Genomic DNA, 18,080 nt, shown 5'->3' on the forward strand with positions numbered 1-18,080 from the left:
CGATGGCTGGGCGAATTGCATATGGTACCGGTCTTGCTTTGAAAAACTTGGGAACTGCATTCTCTTCTATTTTTATCGAGGCGGTTACGCCTTTAAGCGTGCCCAGTTCTTGTTGAAATACCTCTTTGGCGTTAGCTAAGATTGTTGACAATCGCCCAGGAGTGACGTCTTCATCTTTTTTACCGTCCACCGTCATTGCATGAATGGAGTGCCAATCTAAGTTTATCTTCCTGATCCATTCCCGTCCCAATAACGGTGGTCCACCATTTGGCAGTATGTAGAGATACAATTTCCGTATTTTCTTGCGGTTGTATTCGACAGGCACCCTTATTTTTCCTCTGGGGTATACTTTTTGCCCCGTATACGTCATCAAGACGATGGATGTCTCTCTCAAGGGTATGTGTGAAAATAGCCACTCGTAGTCTCGTCGATTCATGACGGTTAGCGCTGATCCTGTATCCAATTCCATTTTAACTTGGGACCCTGCTATCGTGAGGGTGACCCAAATGGTTCGGTGATCCTCTTTTGCGATTACATTGTGAAGTTTGAGACAGCTTAGTCTCCTGTTCCCGGATTCACTATCGCTCATCTGGTCTTCAGAACTACTGTCCGTCATCTTTTGTACTTTCTTGTACCGTTCCTTAGTAGCCTTTTTGTTGTCGCTGGTCTTCTTCCCAGACCTGCAAACTCGTGCAATGTGTCCCATCTTCCCGCATTGCCTGCATATTTTGCCTTTGGACCAGCAGTCCTTCTGGTCATGGTTAGTTCTGCCACAGCGATAACATTTTGCAAATCCCCGTGTCATTTCGTGGGTGCCGTATTCCTGTGGTTTTTGTTGAATTTCTGCAGCTCCCCTGGCTGCTGCTTCATACGATACTGCCACGCTGAAAGCCTTATCTAGCGTCAGCTCTTTCTCTGAGAGTAACCTCTTCTGTGTTCCTTCACTCAGGAGTCCACAGACAAATTTGTCCCGTAGGGTATCTGCCAGTCCTGCTCCGAACTGGCAGTGCTTTGATAGCTTGCGTAGTTCCGTAAGATACTCAGCATTGCTCTAATCTTTGTGCTGAGTTCTCCTGTGGAATTTAAATCTTTCTGCTATCAACAGCGGTGCAGGGTTTAGGTGTTCCTGTAGGACAGCAACAATTTCGTTAAAACTCTTCGCCTTCGGTTTGGCTGGAGTAATCAGGTCCCGCAATAGGCCGTACGTTCTAGCGCCCATTAAGTTTAACAATATCGATGCCTTTTTCTCCTCCGCTATTTCATTTGCCTCGAAATATACCTCGACTCTTTCCACATATGTGGTCCAGTCCTCTATTGTATTATCAAAAGCAGTGATACAGCCAGTCTTCAGCATCTTGCAAATCTAAAATGGCGCCTCCCGCGCTTTGCCTTCTTCCCCGATTTAACAAAATGGCGCCTCCCGCGCTTTGCCTTCTTCCCCGCTGATTAAGATGGCACCTCCCGCGCTTTGCCTTCTTCCCCGCTGTTGTTAGCGCTGCTTTCCACGGTTTCTTGCGCGTTTCATATTTTTTTAAATTATTTTCCCGTCGTGGAACAACCCTGTGGGACTCTTGCCTCCCTCTTCGCGGGTCTATACGCAGCCCGGCTTCGTAGCACCGGCCGCGCCCTGTGTGCTCCACCCTCTCTCTCTTCTTCCCGACAACGCTGCTCGGCCCCGTTGCAAACCACCCGCTCGAGTTCGCGACCGCCGCAGCCCAGGAAGGATCAGTGCACTACCTGCCGCTTGCCCGATTAGCTGAAGCACCGTCGACAGGAACCAGGCCCCGCATCCGACAGCTTCTCCAGCAATCTTCAACTCTGCAACACAGGGCGGATGCCCACGGTCAATGCCCGTTTCTACTGCCTCTTACTTTCTTTTCTTTCTGGCCTCGACTTCTGCTCACTTCGCTGTAGGAATGGATCCCAGGAGGTGGTGCAGACTGTAGGTAGGTTCGGATCTGCTCGTCGCCAGTATTACGTCCGTGAATGATTGAGACACGGACAGCAGGAGTGGAACAAAATAAGTCTTTACTGATGGAAGTCAATAGTGAAACTAAAACAACAGAGGCTCACTAGCGCCTTTTATACAGGGGTGGTCACTGCCGGTACTGCAGTCTGAAACCAGTTATTCTCTTAAAGGTACATACACAACATAACCCAAATGGTCTGGTAATCTTCTTTGGCAATTACATTATGTAATTTGAAACAGCTTAGTCTCTTGTTTCCGGAGTCGCTATCACTCTTCTGGTCTTCGGAGCTACTGTCCGTCATCATTTGTACCTTTCTGTACTTTTCCTTATTGATCTTTTTACTGTCAGCGGATTTCTTTCCAGATCTGCATACACGTGCAATGTGTCCCATCTTTCCGCATTGCCTGCATGCTTTGTCCTTGAACCAGCAGTCCTTCTGGCCATGGGTGGATCTGCCGCAGCGATAACATCTCTCGAAACCCCGTGTCATTTCATGGGTGCCGAAGTCCTGTGGCTTTTGCTGTATCTCTGCAGCTCCTCTTGCTGCTGCTTCGTATGCTACAGCCACACTGAAAGCCTTGTCCAGTGTCAAATCTTTCTCAGAAAGTAGTCTTTTCTGTGTTCCTTCGCTTAGGAGACCGCAGACGAATTTGTCTCGTGGAGAATCTGCCAGTCCTGCCCCGAATTGGCAGTGCTTTGACAGCTTTCGTAATTTGGTGAGGTAATCAGCGTTACTTTCATTCTTGTGCTGATTCCTCCTGAAGAATTTAAATCGTTCCGCTATCAGCAGCGGTGTTGGGTTTAAGTGCTCCTGTAAGGTATCAACAATCTCCTTAAAATTCTTGTCCATCGGTTTGGCTGGAGTGATCAAGTTTCGTAACAGCCCGTATGTCCTTGCGCCCATCAGATTTAGAAGTACCGATGCCTTTTTAATCATCCGCTACTTCATTCGCCTTGCAATATACCTCCACTCTTTCCACATATGTGGTCCAATCTTCTATATCACTATCGAAAGCAGTAATATTGCCAGTCTTCGGCATCTTGAAAATCTAAAATGGCGCTTCCCGTGCTTTTCCTCCGTCCCCGATGGATCAAAATGGCGCCTCCCGCGCTTTCCCGCCGCTGCTGCTGCTGCCAACGCTGTTCTCCGCGGTTCCCGTTGTGACCTGCAGCTTTTCGCGGTATTTCTATTTTTTATATATCGCTTCAATAGTTTCTCCGTTACCGTTCCCGTCGTGGGGCGGACCCTCTGGGACTTTCCCCTCCCTCTGCTCGGTCCGAACGCCGACCTGCTTTGCAGCACCGGCCGCGCCCTGAGTGCTCCACCCTCTCTCTTTGCTTCTGCTTCCCGACTCGCTGCCCGGCCCCGTTGCAGAGCCACCTGATCGAGCTCTAGCCCGCCGCAGCCCAGGAAGGATCAGTGCACTACCTGCCACCAGCTCGTTTAGCTGGTGAAACCACAGTTTTTTTTTCTTGCTTCTGGCTTCGACCTTCGTCTGAGGAATCGATCCCCTTGAGGTGCTGCTGAATTGCAGGTAAGTTCGTTTCTAACTCGTCGCCACTGTTAGATCTGTGTGTTAACTGGAGACACGGAATGCAGGAGTTGATTTAACAAGTGTTTACTGAACAAAGTCTGGAGGTGAACTAACTACAGAAGCCGCTACACACTCTTATATGGGTGTTGATTGTGAGGTATTTTTTTGATGCTTTTTCTACCTCCATTTGCAGATACGCCTGGGCCAGATCAATCTTAGTGAAGCGTTTCCCTCCAGATAGCGAGGCGAAAATATCTTCAATCCGCGGAAGTTGATATTGTACGGTGTGAAGGACCGGATTCACTGTTACCTTAAAGTCCCCACAGATGCGAACCTTCCTTGGTTCCCCAGGCGTGCTGCTCAACGACTTTTTCATCACAGGGACGATGGGTGTAGCCCACTCGCTCCAGTCTACCTTAGACAGTACACCTGAACGTTCCAGACTCTCCAGCTCTGCTTCGACGGCTGGGCGGATCGCATAAGGTACCGGTCTGGCGTTTTCTTCAATTTTAATCGTCGCTGTCATGCCTTTTAGTGTTCCGAGTCCTTGCTGGAACACTTCTTTCGCGTCAGTTAGGATCTTTGACAGGGTGTGTGTGAGAATAGCCGCTCATAGTCCCGTCGGTTTATGACTGTTAGGGCTGATCCTGTGTCCAATTCCATCTTTACCTGGATTCCTGCTATCTTGAGAGTGACCCAAATGGTTCGGTGATCCTCCGTTGTGATCACATTATGTAGTTTCAGACAACTCAGTTCCCTGCTTTCGGAGTCGTTATCACTCTTTTGTTTGTCTGAACTATTCTCCATCATCTTATGTACCTTCTTGTACTTTTCTTTGGTAGGTTTCTTATTGCTGGTTTTCTTTCCCGACCTGCAGACTCGTGCTATGTGTCCTACTTTTCCACACTGTCTGCACACTTTGTCTTTGAACCAGCAATCATTCTGGTCGTGTGTTGTTCTGCCGCAGCGATAGCGCTTCTCTGTTCTATATGACATTTCGTTTGTGCCATATTCTTGCGGTCTCTGTTGTATCTCTGCAGCGCCCCGTGCTGCTGCTTCATATGATACCGCAATGCTGAAAGCCTTTTCCAGCGTAAGGTCCTTTTCAGATAAAAGCCGTTTCTGGGTTCCTTCACTTTGAAGCCCACACACAAACTTGTCCCTTAAGGTATCTGCCAGTCCCGCTCCAAACTGGCAGTGTTTCGATAGTTTGCGCAGTTCTGTTAAATAATCAGCATTGCTTTCATCCTTATGCTGGTTCCGTTTGTGAAACTTGATTCTTTCTGCTATCAGCAGCGGTGTGGGGTTTAAATGTTCCTGTAGTATCATTACTATGTCTTCAAAACTCTTTTCCATTGGCTTACTTGGGGTTACTAGATTTCGTAATAAACCATACGTCTTTGCACCCATTAAATTTAACAATACCGACGCTTTCTTGTCATCTGACACCTCATTTGCTTTGCAGTATACCTCTATTCGTTCGACATATGTAGTCCAATCTTCGACTTCATTGTCAAATGCGGTGATACTGCCACTCTTCGGCATTTTGGGTGTGGTTTAAAATGGCGTCTCCCGCACTTTCCTTCCTCCCCCGCTGCTGCCAACGTCGCTCCCGGCAGTTCTCGTGGCAATGGCGGTGCCCTGTAGGTTTCGCGTGCTTCTTCTGCGCTGCTGCCAACGCCGCTCTCGGCGGTCCTCGTGGCAATGGTGGCGCCTCGTAGGTTTCTGCGCGTCTCTCTCTCCCTCTCTTCGACGCTGCTCGGCCCCTGAACACCGGCTGCGCCCTGTGCGCTCTGCCCTCTCTCTCTCTCCCCCGTCGACGCTGCTCGGCCCTTTGCTGTGCCGCTCGGTCGGGCTCTAGCCTGCCGCTGTCCAGGAAGGGTCTGCGCACTACCTGTTGCCAGCCCGTTTTGCTGGACCACCTCGACTGGAAAGCCAAGCCTGGCTCTCGACAGCCTCCCCCGCAATTCTCGAGTCTCTGCTGGATGACTGGGCGGTTGCCCATGGTCGACGCCTGAGTCTCTGGCCTTGACCTCCAATCCACTGATCTCCAGGAACGAATCCCCGGGAGGTGTTGCAGCACAACCCATTGCTCCCCCCTGAACAGCATGCCTTCCTTGACGGTGATGGCTGCTGTACCGTACGGACCCTCTACCTTCTCCCCTTTTGCGAGCGCGTCCAGGACGGCTCTGAGGATGGGATCCCATACCTGGGCCTGCTTCAGGTCCGGGACCAAGGCTACCCCTTGTGTGCCTCCCTTGTCCCGGATTGCAGCTACCGACCCTGTCTGATAGGGGTCCCAAAACTCTCCTTCCCTAGCTCCATGCTTGGCTAGTTCATCTGCCCTTTGATTCCCCTCTCTCAAGGGCTCTGTTTTCGAATGGGCCTTAACCTTGTGGATAAAGACCTTCCCTTCTTTCCCTACTGCTGTCATGATTTTCTCCAGCAGAGGCTTGATGGCCAGAGGTCTCCCGTCGGCGGAGGTGTATCCCCGACGGGACCAGATGGCCAGGTATTCCGTACACGAATTGCACGTGAATATGCTGTCCAAGCAATTCGTGTATGGGGTAGGGAATTTCTCTGGGTGTGTAACCACGTACACTACCGCGGACAGTTCAGCCTGCTGGGCGCTCATGGTGCTGGAGAGTTTAATTGCCAGGGCAATGTCTGCCCCTGGGTCATAAGCTCCACACTCTGTGAGCCGTTTCCCAGTAGATACTGTGCTGGAACCATCCACATAGATTTCCCGGCCTGTGGGGTGTATCCCGGCCCGAAAACCTATGTCTACTTCCCATACCCCTTCAACAGAACACCTGTGGGCCGCCCCTGGATAGATCATGTTGGCTGTGAGTTTGGGCTCGCAGAGACCCTTTACCCTTATGACCATCTGGGAGAGAAGCAGGGTCCAGCGAGCAATGCGGGCGCTGCTCACTGTCCCATCTTTAATTCTCCCATCTAAGAGCATCTGGGTGGGCATGTGATGGGTGAGGGGGTGATGGGCGAGGTGCCTGTGAAGATCAATGATCTTTTCACAGCCCAGTGAGTGGCAAGGTGATGCCCCTCAAAGATGGAATAGCCCTTTTCTACCTCTGTGAGTATCCTAGAGGAGTAAAATATTGGTCTCAGCTGACTGTGCTGCTCCTGGAGCAGCACTGCACTCAGACTGTCCCCGCTGGCTGCTACCTCCAAGAAAAACTCTTTCTCCCCATCTATTGCCCCTAGAGCTGGTGCGGTCTGCAGATTTTTCTTGAGGCTTACAAATGCTGCCTCACAACCATCATCCCAAACCCACTCCACTCCCTTGTGTAGGAGTCGGAGCAGAGGGGCTGCTGTGGTGGCATAATCTTCAATAAAATCCCGGCACTACCCTGTTAGCCCTAGAAAGGATCTCACTCCTGTGGGGGCTGGGAACTCCTGTACTGCCTCCTTTCTTGCTTTATCTATGGCCCTTTCCCCTGCTCGTACAGCCAGCCCTAGGAACTTCACTTCCTTTTGGCTGATCTGTACCTTCTTGGGGTTTACCTTAAGCCCTTCCTGCTTCAGCAACTCCAGCAGTTCAGCCAGCAGTGGACCATGTTCCTCTCCTTCATCAGTGAATGGGAGCAGGTCATCCACATACTGAACTAACTGTCGGGGTCGGCTGAAGCCTTTTAAGCAATCTGCCATACACTGATGGAAGATGCTGGAGCTGTTGTAGAACCCCTGTGGTAGGCAGTTCCAAGTATACTGCTGGCCCTTAAACGTAAAGGCGAACTTGTACTGGTCCTCTCTCCTCAGAGGGATGGACCAAAACCCGTTGGAAATATCCAGCACCGTGAAGATGGTCGCGGAGGCTGGAATACTTCCTATGAGGTCGGCGACTGCTGCTACCATGGGTGCACAGGCGGGGATGTTCCTATTGAGCACTCGATAGTCCACCGTGGCTCTCCAGGAATTGTCCGGTTTCCTAACTGGCCACAACGGGGAGTTTACATGGGTGGCTATTGGTCTCAATACCCCCTGTTTGACCAGAGAGGTCATGGCCATTTCCATGTCCTTCTCCGCCTCTTTCGGGAAATTATACTGCTTTTGTGGTCGGGTCATGGGGTCCCCATCTACACTCACTTCTACCCCGTTCACCCTCCCACAATCATGCTTGTGGGTGGCAAATGCGTCGAGATGTGCTCACACAAATGCCTGGTACTCCACTGGAGTGTTACTGACCATTTGCTCAAGGTCGTAACCCTCCTTGGGTTTTAGGGTACACAGGGTCCCCTTGCCCTGCTTCCCTGGGATAACTGCCACTTCACCCTCTTTGCCGGTGCATGCTCCCCACAGACAGTGGTTCCTAAGATCCACTAGGATCCGGTGGCCTATGACAAAATCAGCCCCCAGGATCCCCTTCCCTTCCTGCTCCCACTTCATTAAACACAAGTCCACTTGGTGTGGAGTGCTCCTAAATGAATAGACAGTGGGATAGAGAATGAGCCAACCTGCTCATTACCTGTGAACCCCACTAAGCTTTATGGGACCCCGTTAGACAGAGGTGAGGTAGCGGGCTTATCTGAGTAGACTATGGTGCTTGACGCACCCGTATCCAACAGATAGGTCCCTTTTACCTTTTCCACCTCCATCCTAACAAGCGGTCTTTTCCATACATCGTACTCAAGGGGACACAGACAGACAGGCTGTGCTGGCTCTAGTCATAAGTCTGTGTTAACTGGGGGGGGCAGATGGAGTTAAAGCACCCGTGGCTGTGGCTACCCTCCCTGGGCCAGCCAACAAAACCTGAAGTGCAGCTGCTATCGAATCTGCTGTGGGGGTAGAGGCCTGTGTTTCTGCCTTTGGGGCGGGAGCTGGGGCATTCTTTCCTGCACTATCCTTCCAAGGATTTTTACAGTCCCTTCTCCAATGCCCACTCTTCCCGCACCCGAAGCAGTTACGCCTCACATCGGAAGGGTTACCCCCTTCCTGGTGCCATTCCTTCTTACCCTGGCTGGGTTTAAACTCATGCACTTTCCCTTTTGTCTGTGGTTCATCTACCCCTCTACCATTGCGGTAAGCCAGGGTCAGTTGTCTGACCACTGTCTCCTCGGTGACCTGGGGGCCCTTTGGGTCGAACCACAGCTCGGCCTTGGCTCTGATCCGTGGCAAGCTGTTTGCCACCAGACTTCGGAGCCAGTGAGCCAGTTCATCCTGGTTCAAGTTAGTCCAGTCAAGATTCCCATTACAGGCACTCCTGTACACAGGCCACAGCCTGTCTGCGAAAGCCTGTGGGGTCTCCCCTGCTAACTGGGTAGTCTTCTCCGCCCGGGAGAACAGACTACCATCATTCATTCCCATCGCCTCCAGAACTTGATCCTGGAGGGCAGCGTACCCTCCCTGACCCTTCTTGCACTCAGCAGAGAGGGACTGGTACAGCTTGCCATCCAAGGTGAACAGGAGCATCTTGGCCATTTCTGAGTCGTCGCACTCATTAATGCCTGCTGCTTGTTCCACTTCCAAAAAGTGGACTGACGGATCTCCCTTGTGGGTGAGCTTGCTCAGGTGGCTTACCATAGCCCTAAGCTGTTGCGTCCCATGGGGAACCACAAACTGGCTTTCAAGGGGCCCCTGGCCCCCATCTACCCCAGGTGGGCCAAACTTTTGCTGTCGAGTCGGGCACATCGGCCCCGGCTCCGACCTTTCCTGCAATTGTTTGCCCACTTCACCCTGCTGCCAAATCGAGTCAAAACCCGGCGCCACAGGTGGTGGTGGTGAGCACTCCTCCCTGTCTTCTCTACAGATTGCTTGTCCCTCCTGCTGCCCAACCGAGCTGTTCCCCGGCGCCACAGGTGACGTCTGCACAGTTTCAACTTCTACTTCCAGGCCTACCCGGGCTGTACCCGGGCTTACTAGGCATACCATGCCTTTTGCCCTGGACAGAGCAAGTTTTAAACTCTCTATCTGCTTTTGACAGGGGCCGTGATCTCCCGCTTCAAACTTCCTACTGCATGCTACTTGATAAGCTGCCTTTATATTCCTATACTGCTCCTCCTGTTCCCTTAACTGTCTGGTTAGGCGAGTGTTCTCTTCTTTCAGTACCAGCTCATTTCCCTTTGCTTCGATGACTTGACACCGAAAATACTCATGTCTGTTTCTGTGTTTCTCTACTAATTGCAATTTCTCTTGATTCTGCGCTTGTAATTCCTGCAATAGTTCCTCCCCTGCTACAGCTCTTGCTTTGGACAGTTTTACCGCCTCCTGCAGCTCTGCTGTCAAAGCTTTCACCTGCTGGTCTAACAGCTGGATCTGTCGTAGGGCACAGACCAACCAGATGGCCTTCTCTACCGACTTTTTATGATCCTGGCTCTCAGTCCATTTAGCTGCAGCGTCTATAGGACACCCAGCACGTAACAGACTGGTTACCCACTTCTTGGTGATATTCCCCTTCTCAAAAACGTAAGAGGAAATCCTCTCTTCCATCTTTGTCCTTTTATCAAACACAGGGTCTATTGCATTACTTCCCTTTTGCCAAAATCCTGCCGCAGTCGCCATGCTGCAAGGGGTGATGTGTGTAGTCAGCTTCACCTCTGACTCCTTTGAGCGGTTCGAATCGCTCCACTCCCTTGTTCTAGACTTTGGACTTATTTAGGGGTCGTAATAAAACATACAACAGACACCTGGGTTAGTCAAAAGAATTCAGATCTTTATTTTGAGACAGGAAAATATACAATACAATAAAACTTACGCTTTAAAAGGGTGGGGAACACACGGAATAAGCGAGGGAGAATTACAATGTACAAAATCCCTTACCCTCCCAACCCCACTACACTAGCTAGGCTGGAATCCAGAGGACCAGGAAATGCTCACCAAAAACGACTTTCTTGACAGTTGTAGAGGTTCGCGACTTCGGGGTTCTCTTTAGTTGTGGGGGTTGGGGCCTGCCATACCTCGGACGTGGTAGAAGACTGCACCTGCATTGGGTCTTCAGTTGGGTTGAGTCCGCTGATGCGGTTAGTTGCTCTATTGGATCTTACCGGGTAAGTACCCAAATTTCTTTGGTTAGGGCTAGTTTTAGAGTCTTTCGTCCAAAATCTTACCCAGGAGTAAGTCAGACTAGCCTGTAGAGTGGAAACAAGCCTTTGATTCATGAATTTTTCGGCAGTTGGTTTCTTGTTGGTCGCGATGGCCCAATGTTACCTGGTTGGTGGTAATATTGGCTGGTGTTGGTTTCTGTAGGCCTTTGGTTGCTGCGATCTCTGTTTCTTCTTTCTTCCTTCGAGTCTCCGTTGAGGGTCTCTCTCTCTTGAGCTGTACTGCACTCGACCTTGAACTCGAACTGGTAACGAACTGACTAAACTCCGAACTGTACTGTAGTGTGAAAAGGCAGGCCTCAATTATACTAATTTGGGGCCTGGCTTATCTGACCACCAAATCTCAGTTTCCTTTGTTAAATTTGGCGAGCTCGTTATTTTTAATGTCCTTTAAAACTTTAACGAGCTTCGGGGATGGCCCATCCAAAACTTAACGAGTTTAGGGGATGGCTCACCCAAACTTAATCGGCTTTTAACTGGTTTCGGGGTTGCCTTGAAACCAATTTAAAATGCTAAACATTTGTAAATCCTTTTAAAATTGACTTTGGACTGTGGTTTGTTTATAGTAACTGTAAGGCTGGTCTTCTTTTCTTTTGTATGGCTGGGGACATGTCCTGTTTACCTGAAATAACAACAGAAAATGCTGGAAAAACTCAGCAGGTCAGGCAACATCCGTGGACAGAAATTTGAGTTGACGTTTCGGGTCGAACCCTTCTTCAAAACTGGAAAGAAAAGATAGATCGGAGGCAGGGCTGCGATCGGACAAAAGAATAAAAGAAACAAAAGAAGTAAAAAAGAGACAATAAAAGGTGTTAGAAGCTAGACGAGATGGTAATAGGCTGAGATTGGGTGTAAAGTGTACTGGCAGGGCAAGGGATAGCTGCCAGGTGTGAGAGCGAAACAAAGGAAAGGAGGGGGGGGGCGGGGGGGAAAGGAGTGGAAAAATTACAAGAAAAAATGAAATAGGGGCCGAGGTTATGATCTGAAATTGTTGAACTCGATATTGAGTCCGGAAGGCTGCAGAGTGCCTAATCGGAAGATGAGGTGCTGTTCCTCAAGTTTACGTTGAGCTTCCGTGGAACAATACAAGAGGCCAAGGACGGTGAGGTCCGAGTGGGAATGGAGCGTTGAATTAAAATGACAGGCGACCGGAAGCTCGGGGTCACCCTTATGGACTGAACGGAGGTGTTCCGCAAAGCGGTCACCCAATCTGCGTTTGGTCTCCCCAATGTAGAGGAGACCGCATCGTGAGCAGCGAATACAGTATACTAGATTGCGAGAAGTACAAGTAAATCGCTGTTTCACCTGGAAGGGGTGTTTGGGGCCCTGGACAGTGGGAAGGGGGGAGGTATAGGGGCAGGTGTTACATCTCCTCCGCTTGCACAGGAAGGTGCTAGGCGAAGGGGAAGGGCTGTTTGGGGTGATAGAGGAGTGGACTAGGGTGTCTCGGAGGGAGCGGTCCCTGCGGAATGCTGAAAGGGGAGGGGAGGGGAAGATACGTTTGGTGGTGGGATCACTTTGGAGGTAGCGGAAATGCCGGAGGATGACCCGTTGAATGTGGAGGCTGGTGGGGTGAAAGGTGAGGACAAGGGGAACCCTATCGTGGTTCCGGGAGGGAGGGGCAGGGGTGAGGGCAGAAGTGCGGGAGATAGAACTGACACGGTCGAGGGTAGTGTCAATCACGGTAGAGGGGAATCCTCGGTTGCGGAAAAAGGAAGACATGTCTGAAGCACTGGTGTGGAAGGTGGCATCGTTGGAGCAGATACGGCGGAGACGGAGAAACTGGGAGAATGGAATAGAGTCCTTACAGGAAGCGGGGTGGGAGGAAGTGTAGTCCAGGTAGCTGTGGGAGTCAGTGGGCTTGTAGTGAATATTGGTCGATAACCTATCCCCAGAGATGGAGACGGAGAAGTCGAGGAAGGGAAGGGAAGAGTCAGAGATGGACCATGTGAAGGTGAGGGAAGGGTGGAAATTGGAGGCAAAGTGAATGAAATTGTCAAGTTCGGGACGAGAGCAGGAAACGGCACCGATACAGTCATCAATGTATCGGAAAAAGAGGTGAGGGAGGGGACCCGAGTAGGACTGGAACAAAGATTGTTCCACATAGCCCACGAAAAGGCAGACATAGCTAGGACCCATGCGGGTACCCATGGCAACACCTTTGATTTGGAGGAAATGAGTGGAGTTAAAGGAGAAGTTGTTCAATGTGAGAACAAGTTCAGCCAGGCGGAGGAGGGTGGTGGTGGATGGGGACTGGTCGGGCCTCTGTTCAAGGAAGAAGCAGAGCGCCCTCAGGCCATCCGGGTGGGGGATGGAGGTGTAGAGGGATTGTACGTCCATGGTGAAAAGGAAGAGGTTGGGGCCAGGAAACTGGAAACTGTTAAAGTGGCGGAGGGCGTCCGAAGAGTCGCGGATGTAGGTGGGAAGAGACTGGACAAGGGGAGAAAAGATAGAGTCAAGATAGGAAGAGATAAGTTCTGTGGGGCAAGAACAGGCTGAAACGATGGGTCTACCAGGGCAGTCCTGTTTGTGGATCTTGGGAAGGAGGTAGAAGCGGGCTGTACGGGGTTGGGGAACTATGAGGTTAGTGGCAGCGGGGGGAAGATCTCCAGAGGAGATGAGGTCAGTGACAGTCTTGGAAACGGTGGTTTGATGTTCGGTAGTGGGGTCATGGCCCAGGGGGAGGTAGGAGGAGGTGTTGGTGAGTTGGCGTTCAGCTTCCGCTAGGTAGAGGTCAGTGCGCCAAACAACAACAGCACCACCCTTGTCAGCGGGTTTAATGACAACGTCAGGGTTGGATCTAAGAGAATGGAGTGCTGCAAGTTCAGAGGGAGGTAGGTTGGAGTGAGTGAGGGGAGCAGAGAAATGGAGACGGCCGATGTCACGGCGGCAGTTAGCGATGAAAAGATCTAGAGAGGGTAAGAGGCCAGGGGGTGGGGTCCAGGTAGAACGGGAATTCTGCAAGCGGGAGAAAGGGTCAGTTGTGCGGGGGGAAGACTCCTGGCCAGAGAAGTGGGCACGGAGACGAAGGCGGCAGAAAAAGAGCTCAACATCGTGCCGAGCTCAAAATTCATTGAGGTGGGGGCATAAGGGGATGAAGCTCAGGCCTTTGCTGAGGACTGATCGTCCTGTTTACCTGATACCTGGCTTGGTGGGAAAACAGGCTTCATTGTCCTTATGTAAAACTGGGGCATCCTGACATTCCTCAGACAGGCCAATATCCAAACTTTGGGGGCCCACCCTGCCTCCCTGCTGTTCCAGCCTTTTGCAAGCCTGAACATGTCTTTTAAACCAGCCAAACTTCCTGGGATTTTTATTTTAAATCCCTTTTGCCCAGTAACTCTTTAAAACATTCCAAAAAGTCTCTTCCTTAAACAATCTCTTTAAAATCCTTCTGTTTGGCCCAACCACCACAATTATCCTTTATGCAGATTCCTTCTGTGATGTTCCAAAAATCACTTTAAAATGACTTTCCTTCTGTTCTGGGGTTGTGCAGAAATTTTTGAACCTTACAATTTCCACATTTTAACTTTACAAGATGAATGAAGTAATGTTACTGTGGTCCCGCACTTGTGTTTGAATCTACAGTGAGTTCATGTTACCACCACAATATTCCAAGTTTCTCAGCTCTCTTTAAGCCATATTCAAGAATATCTTCACCCACCAGTTTTCAGGATGCAGCTAAGGTCTGATTGACATAACATGTTAACAGAACATAGCCTATGCTTCAGCATCAGTTCTGAATTAATTTTGCACTGTATATTAAGTAATAATTTCTCAATTGTAGATGACAACAATGGATGGTCCAAACTTTTCAATTCATATTATCCAAGAAGTTCAATATCCGAAGCCAGACAACAGCAACAACAACAACTTACAAACTGCAGTAAGTTTCAAATGTTACTATAATTTATACAGTTGTTTAAATCTTTACAACGCCTTCTTCCCATTTTAGTCAGTTGGCAGTTTCTATTCAAGGGAAGTAAAGAATTTGATTTATTTTGTAACTAAACAAAGGAGAAATTATATTAATGGGAGAACATTACTGTAATCAACCAACCAATGAGCGAGTAAGTGGGTGAGTGGAAAGGGACAGTGACTACGTGTTACCAATATTGTCAAATGTAGCACACCAATGCTCAGCCTAACTAACATTCACCAGACTGTGGAGTGAAAAATACAAGCCCACAGAATGATTTGAATAGGTTTATTGACAGTATAGTGCAGCAAAACCCATAATAAATGCAGAAATACTTGAGAGAAACACCAAGGCCTAGAAATTCGGTATAGCCGCATTTGGGGCGCTAGTCCTGGTGATGCGCAAAGTTTAGCGCCAGGCGCAATTTAGTGCCACCTAGCGCAATATTGGGTTGCAGCGCCCCTAAAGGTGATTGCGGCGCTAAATCAGGCACTGCACACTACTCTTAAGGCGCTAACCCGGCGGCACAACCCAATTTCGCCGCGGCGGGCGCAGTGAGGGTGCTGTCAATAATCACTTTCCCTGAGACACACTGGTGCCGGCCAGCTCTTAAAGGGGCAGGTCAATTGGCATCACCAGACACACTCACTGCCTTGTAGGCCTTCAAAGCGGTGGGAGCCTACCTGTGGTGCACTAGCCTAGCAAGACATGGAAAGGGTGAGGCAGAGGGCAGAATGCCTCACTGATGGGGCATTGGATGCTTTGGTTGGCGCAGTGGAATCAAGGCCAAGGAAGATGGTCGGAATGTGATTTATGTTTTGGACAGTCTCCCGGGTGTGAGAGGCAGTTATGTGTCAGTGTATTAGTTTTGCTTTCTGTTGCCATAGCTTTCTCGTGTTTGAAGGAACCACATTTTGTGTAATGAAACACTTTCTTCATTTACAATGGCCATGCCTGCTATTTACATGCATCTTGCCCTTCACAGGCTTGGGGGTATCAGACCGGTTCCATTCCTGTTCTTGGAATGGCAGCAAGCATTCCGTGAGAGGGGCCTAGAAGCTACTTCTGATCAGCCTCTGACGCGCAGCCTGAGAAGAGCCGCTCGCGTAGAAGTTCAGGCCAGCAGGCATCTTCTCAGCCACCGACAGAGATGTCCTGCACCTTATCTGAGGCTGCAGATCTGGCTGAAGCAGCTGGCACAGCTCAGTCACCACCTCCTTTCTAAATCGCAGCCTTCTGACACACTGCTCCTCCGGCATGTTCATGTAGGAAAACTGCTGTCGGAAAACCCTGCCAGCGTAAGGTCTGCTGTGGCAACGTCTGTTGGCCCTCCTCTGTCTGGTCATGCCCGCCCCCCTCTCCCAGCGTCTCAGTGCCCTTTCCAGATGATTCAGCAGCAGGACATTCCCCTCCAATGCAGCCCCCATAATAAGTGCCCACAGGAAGGTTCCCCGTTGTCAAGGCTCACCAACAGCAAGGTGATGGTCAGAAGGCTGAAGATCGTCTGTCTGCGCTGGCTCAGTGATCAAATGGCTCTCAGTGTGCAGCTCAGCAACTCTTTGTAGCTCTCGAGGAAGTTGTGCTCCAAAAATGGCTGCCGCTTTTAAACCACACCAGTCCCCTTTAAATAACACTCCTCCAGCCCGAGAGCGACTTGGTAAGGTCCAGGTAAGCTGTCACTATTAGCGCCAGGCGCTACGGAGGGGGGCGCCACTGAATTTCCGGTCCGGGGCGCCCAAAAGGCGTTGCACACTCAAATGACGTCATAATCAGCCTGCGCCCATGAGCGGGCACTAAGATTTAGCGCCAGCGCTAAATGCATGCTCAATATGGGGCGAGGCGCTAGGCGCCTTGCGCCCGCCCGGAAATTGGCTAGCGCCCCACTTCTCGGCCTCTTTAGGCGTTAATCGGTGGCGCTACCAACTGAATTTCTCCCCCCAAGAGTTTATCTAAATTCAGTGGCCTAGAAATTCAGTATAGCCACTTTTGGGGCGGAAAAGTCGGGCGGCCGCTAAAGTTTGCGCCTGGCGCAAAGTCGAGGCCACTTCGCCGATATTCAGTAGCTTCGCCCTAAGAGTTTGCTCGAGCGCTAAAACTGGCGTTACACAACTATCTTTAGGCGCAAAGCCGGCGGTGCTGAGCTAAACCGCCGAGGCCGGGCGCAGCGCAGGTGCGGTCATTTCTTGATTGACAGCAGACACCCTGGCGCCGGCCAGCTCTTAAAGGGGGAAGGGTCGAGTTCGTCTGCTGCCATGCCCTGGACACTGCAGCCCTCCAGCTAGGCCTAAACACTGCTGCTGAACAGAAATAGCGCCGGGAAAGATGCAGAAGGCCCGTGAACGAGCGCAGCGCTTCACTGGCCATGATTTGAGGGTGCTGGTTAGGGCTTTGGAGAGGAGACGCAAACTCTTGTTCCCGGACAGTGGCAAGAAGCCTGCCACCAGCGTCTACAGGAAAGCCTGGAGGGAGGTCGCCCACAGGGTCACATCCAACAGCGAGGTCCCCAGGACCGCTGTCCAATGCCGGAAAAAGTTCAATGACCTCACAAGGATTGTCAGGGTGAGTCCCCTTTCCAGTGTCCTCCTCATCCTTGCATGTGCACCTCACATTATGGGCAAAGGGACCTAAAAGCCCTAATGGCCAGCCCTCATCCAGCAGCTATGGGACTGGCATGAACATCAATTGCACATTCTGCACTTTACACACTGGCCAAGCTATTCGACCATGGGAGGCAGTGCACACAAGATCTGGGCACCACACTGGCCAAGCTATTCGACCATGGGAGGCAGTGCACACAAGATCAGGGCACCACACTGTACTTAGAGGCCGTCCTTTCTCTTGCAGGCCAAGCTGGCACACAATCAGAAGAGCCGGACTGTGACCGGGGGAGGCCGTCCCCAGATCCAGCAGCTCAGTGACCTTGAAGAGCGCGTGGGTAGCCTCATGGGTGCCCGGGTGATTGGCCCCGTTGCATCTGGAGATGCCGACCCTGTTCTGGGCACCAATGGTAAGGACATCACCTTTTGGACCTCTCTCGTCCCACTTGCGCTTCAGATCTACATCCTTTGCCACTGTCCGACCAATGCGCTGAATGCCACCACTCATGCCTCCCTCGCTGACGCCCTCTCCTCACTCTAAAGCTACTCTTGTGCCTTCCTGCTTTCAGATGGTGAGGAGGAGGTCCCTGAAGCTGCCAGTGACAGCCCCTCGGAAGAGGAGGAGGAGGAGGAGGAAGAGGAAGAGGAAGGCGGCCCATCAGGGGAACCCTCAGCCGCGCCAGGGGATGCCAATGGAGGGGACACGTCTTCCCTGGAGGAGAGCCAGGGGGAAGTGTCGCAGGGGAGTGTAGCTCCTGTGCCCAGTGGCGTGCAGCAATGCGGGAAGGGTCGGGCAGCTCGGCGGCCTTCTTCCCAGAGGGGGGAAGGGTCGCAGGGGAGGGAGAGTCCGGCCTCCAGTCCGGAGACGGTCCTCGCCAAGGAGGTGCGCCTCCTCGATCAAATGTCCGTGGACTCGGATCGCCGGCACACTGAGTTCATGGGGGTTGTGGCACGGTTGCCTGAGGCCATCGAGTCCCTGGCTCATAGTGTGGCCGATTTCGGCG

General features: G+C 51.2%; 1 protein-coding gene across 1 annotated transcript in view; it reads left to right on the forward strand.

The window, feature by feature from the left end:
• rxfp1 (relaxin family peptide receptor 1) overlaps positions 1-18,080 on the forward strand; it is a 182,136-nt gene that overhangs the window by 40,362 nt on the left and 123,694 nt on the right. Inside the window, exons 3-4 of the mRNA XM_085963923.1 lie at positions 14,348-14,395; positions 15,845-15,898. Of these exons, the coding sequence (XP_085820049.1) occupies positions 14,348-14,395; positions 15,845-15,898 (102 nt within the window). The remainder of the gene's footprint in view (positions 1-14,347; positions 14,396-15,844; positions 15,899-18,080) is intronic.

Source organism: Somniosus microcephalus, chromosome 2, assembly GCF_052327205.1.
Source record: "Somniosus microcephalus isolate GS21.2 chromosome 2, FLI_Smic_1.0, whole genome shotgun sequence".
In the NCBI taxonomy this organism is placed as follows: Eukaryota; Metazoa; Chordata; class Chondrichthyes; order Squaliformes; family Somniosidae; genus Somniosus; species Somniosus microcephalus.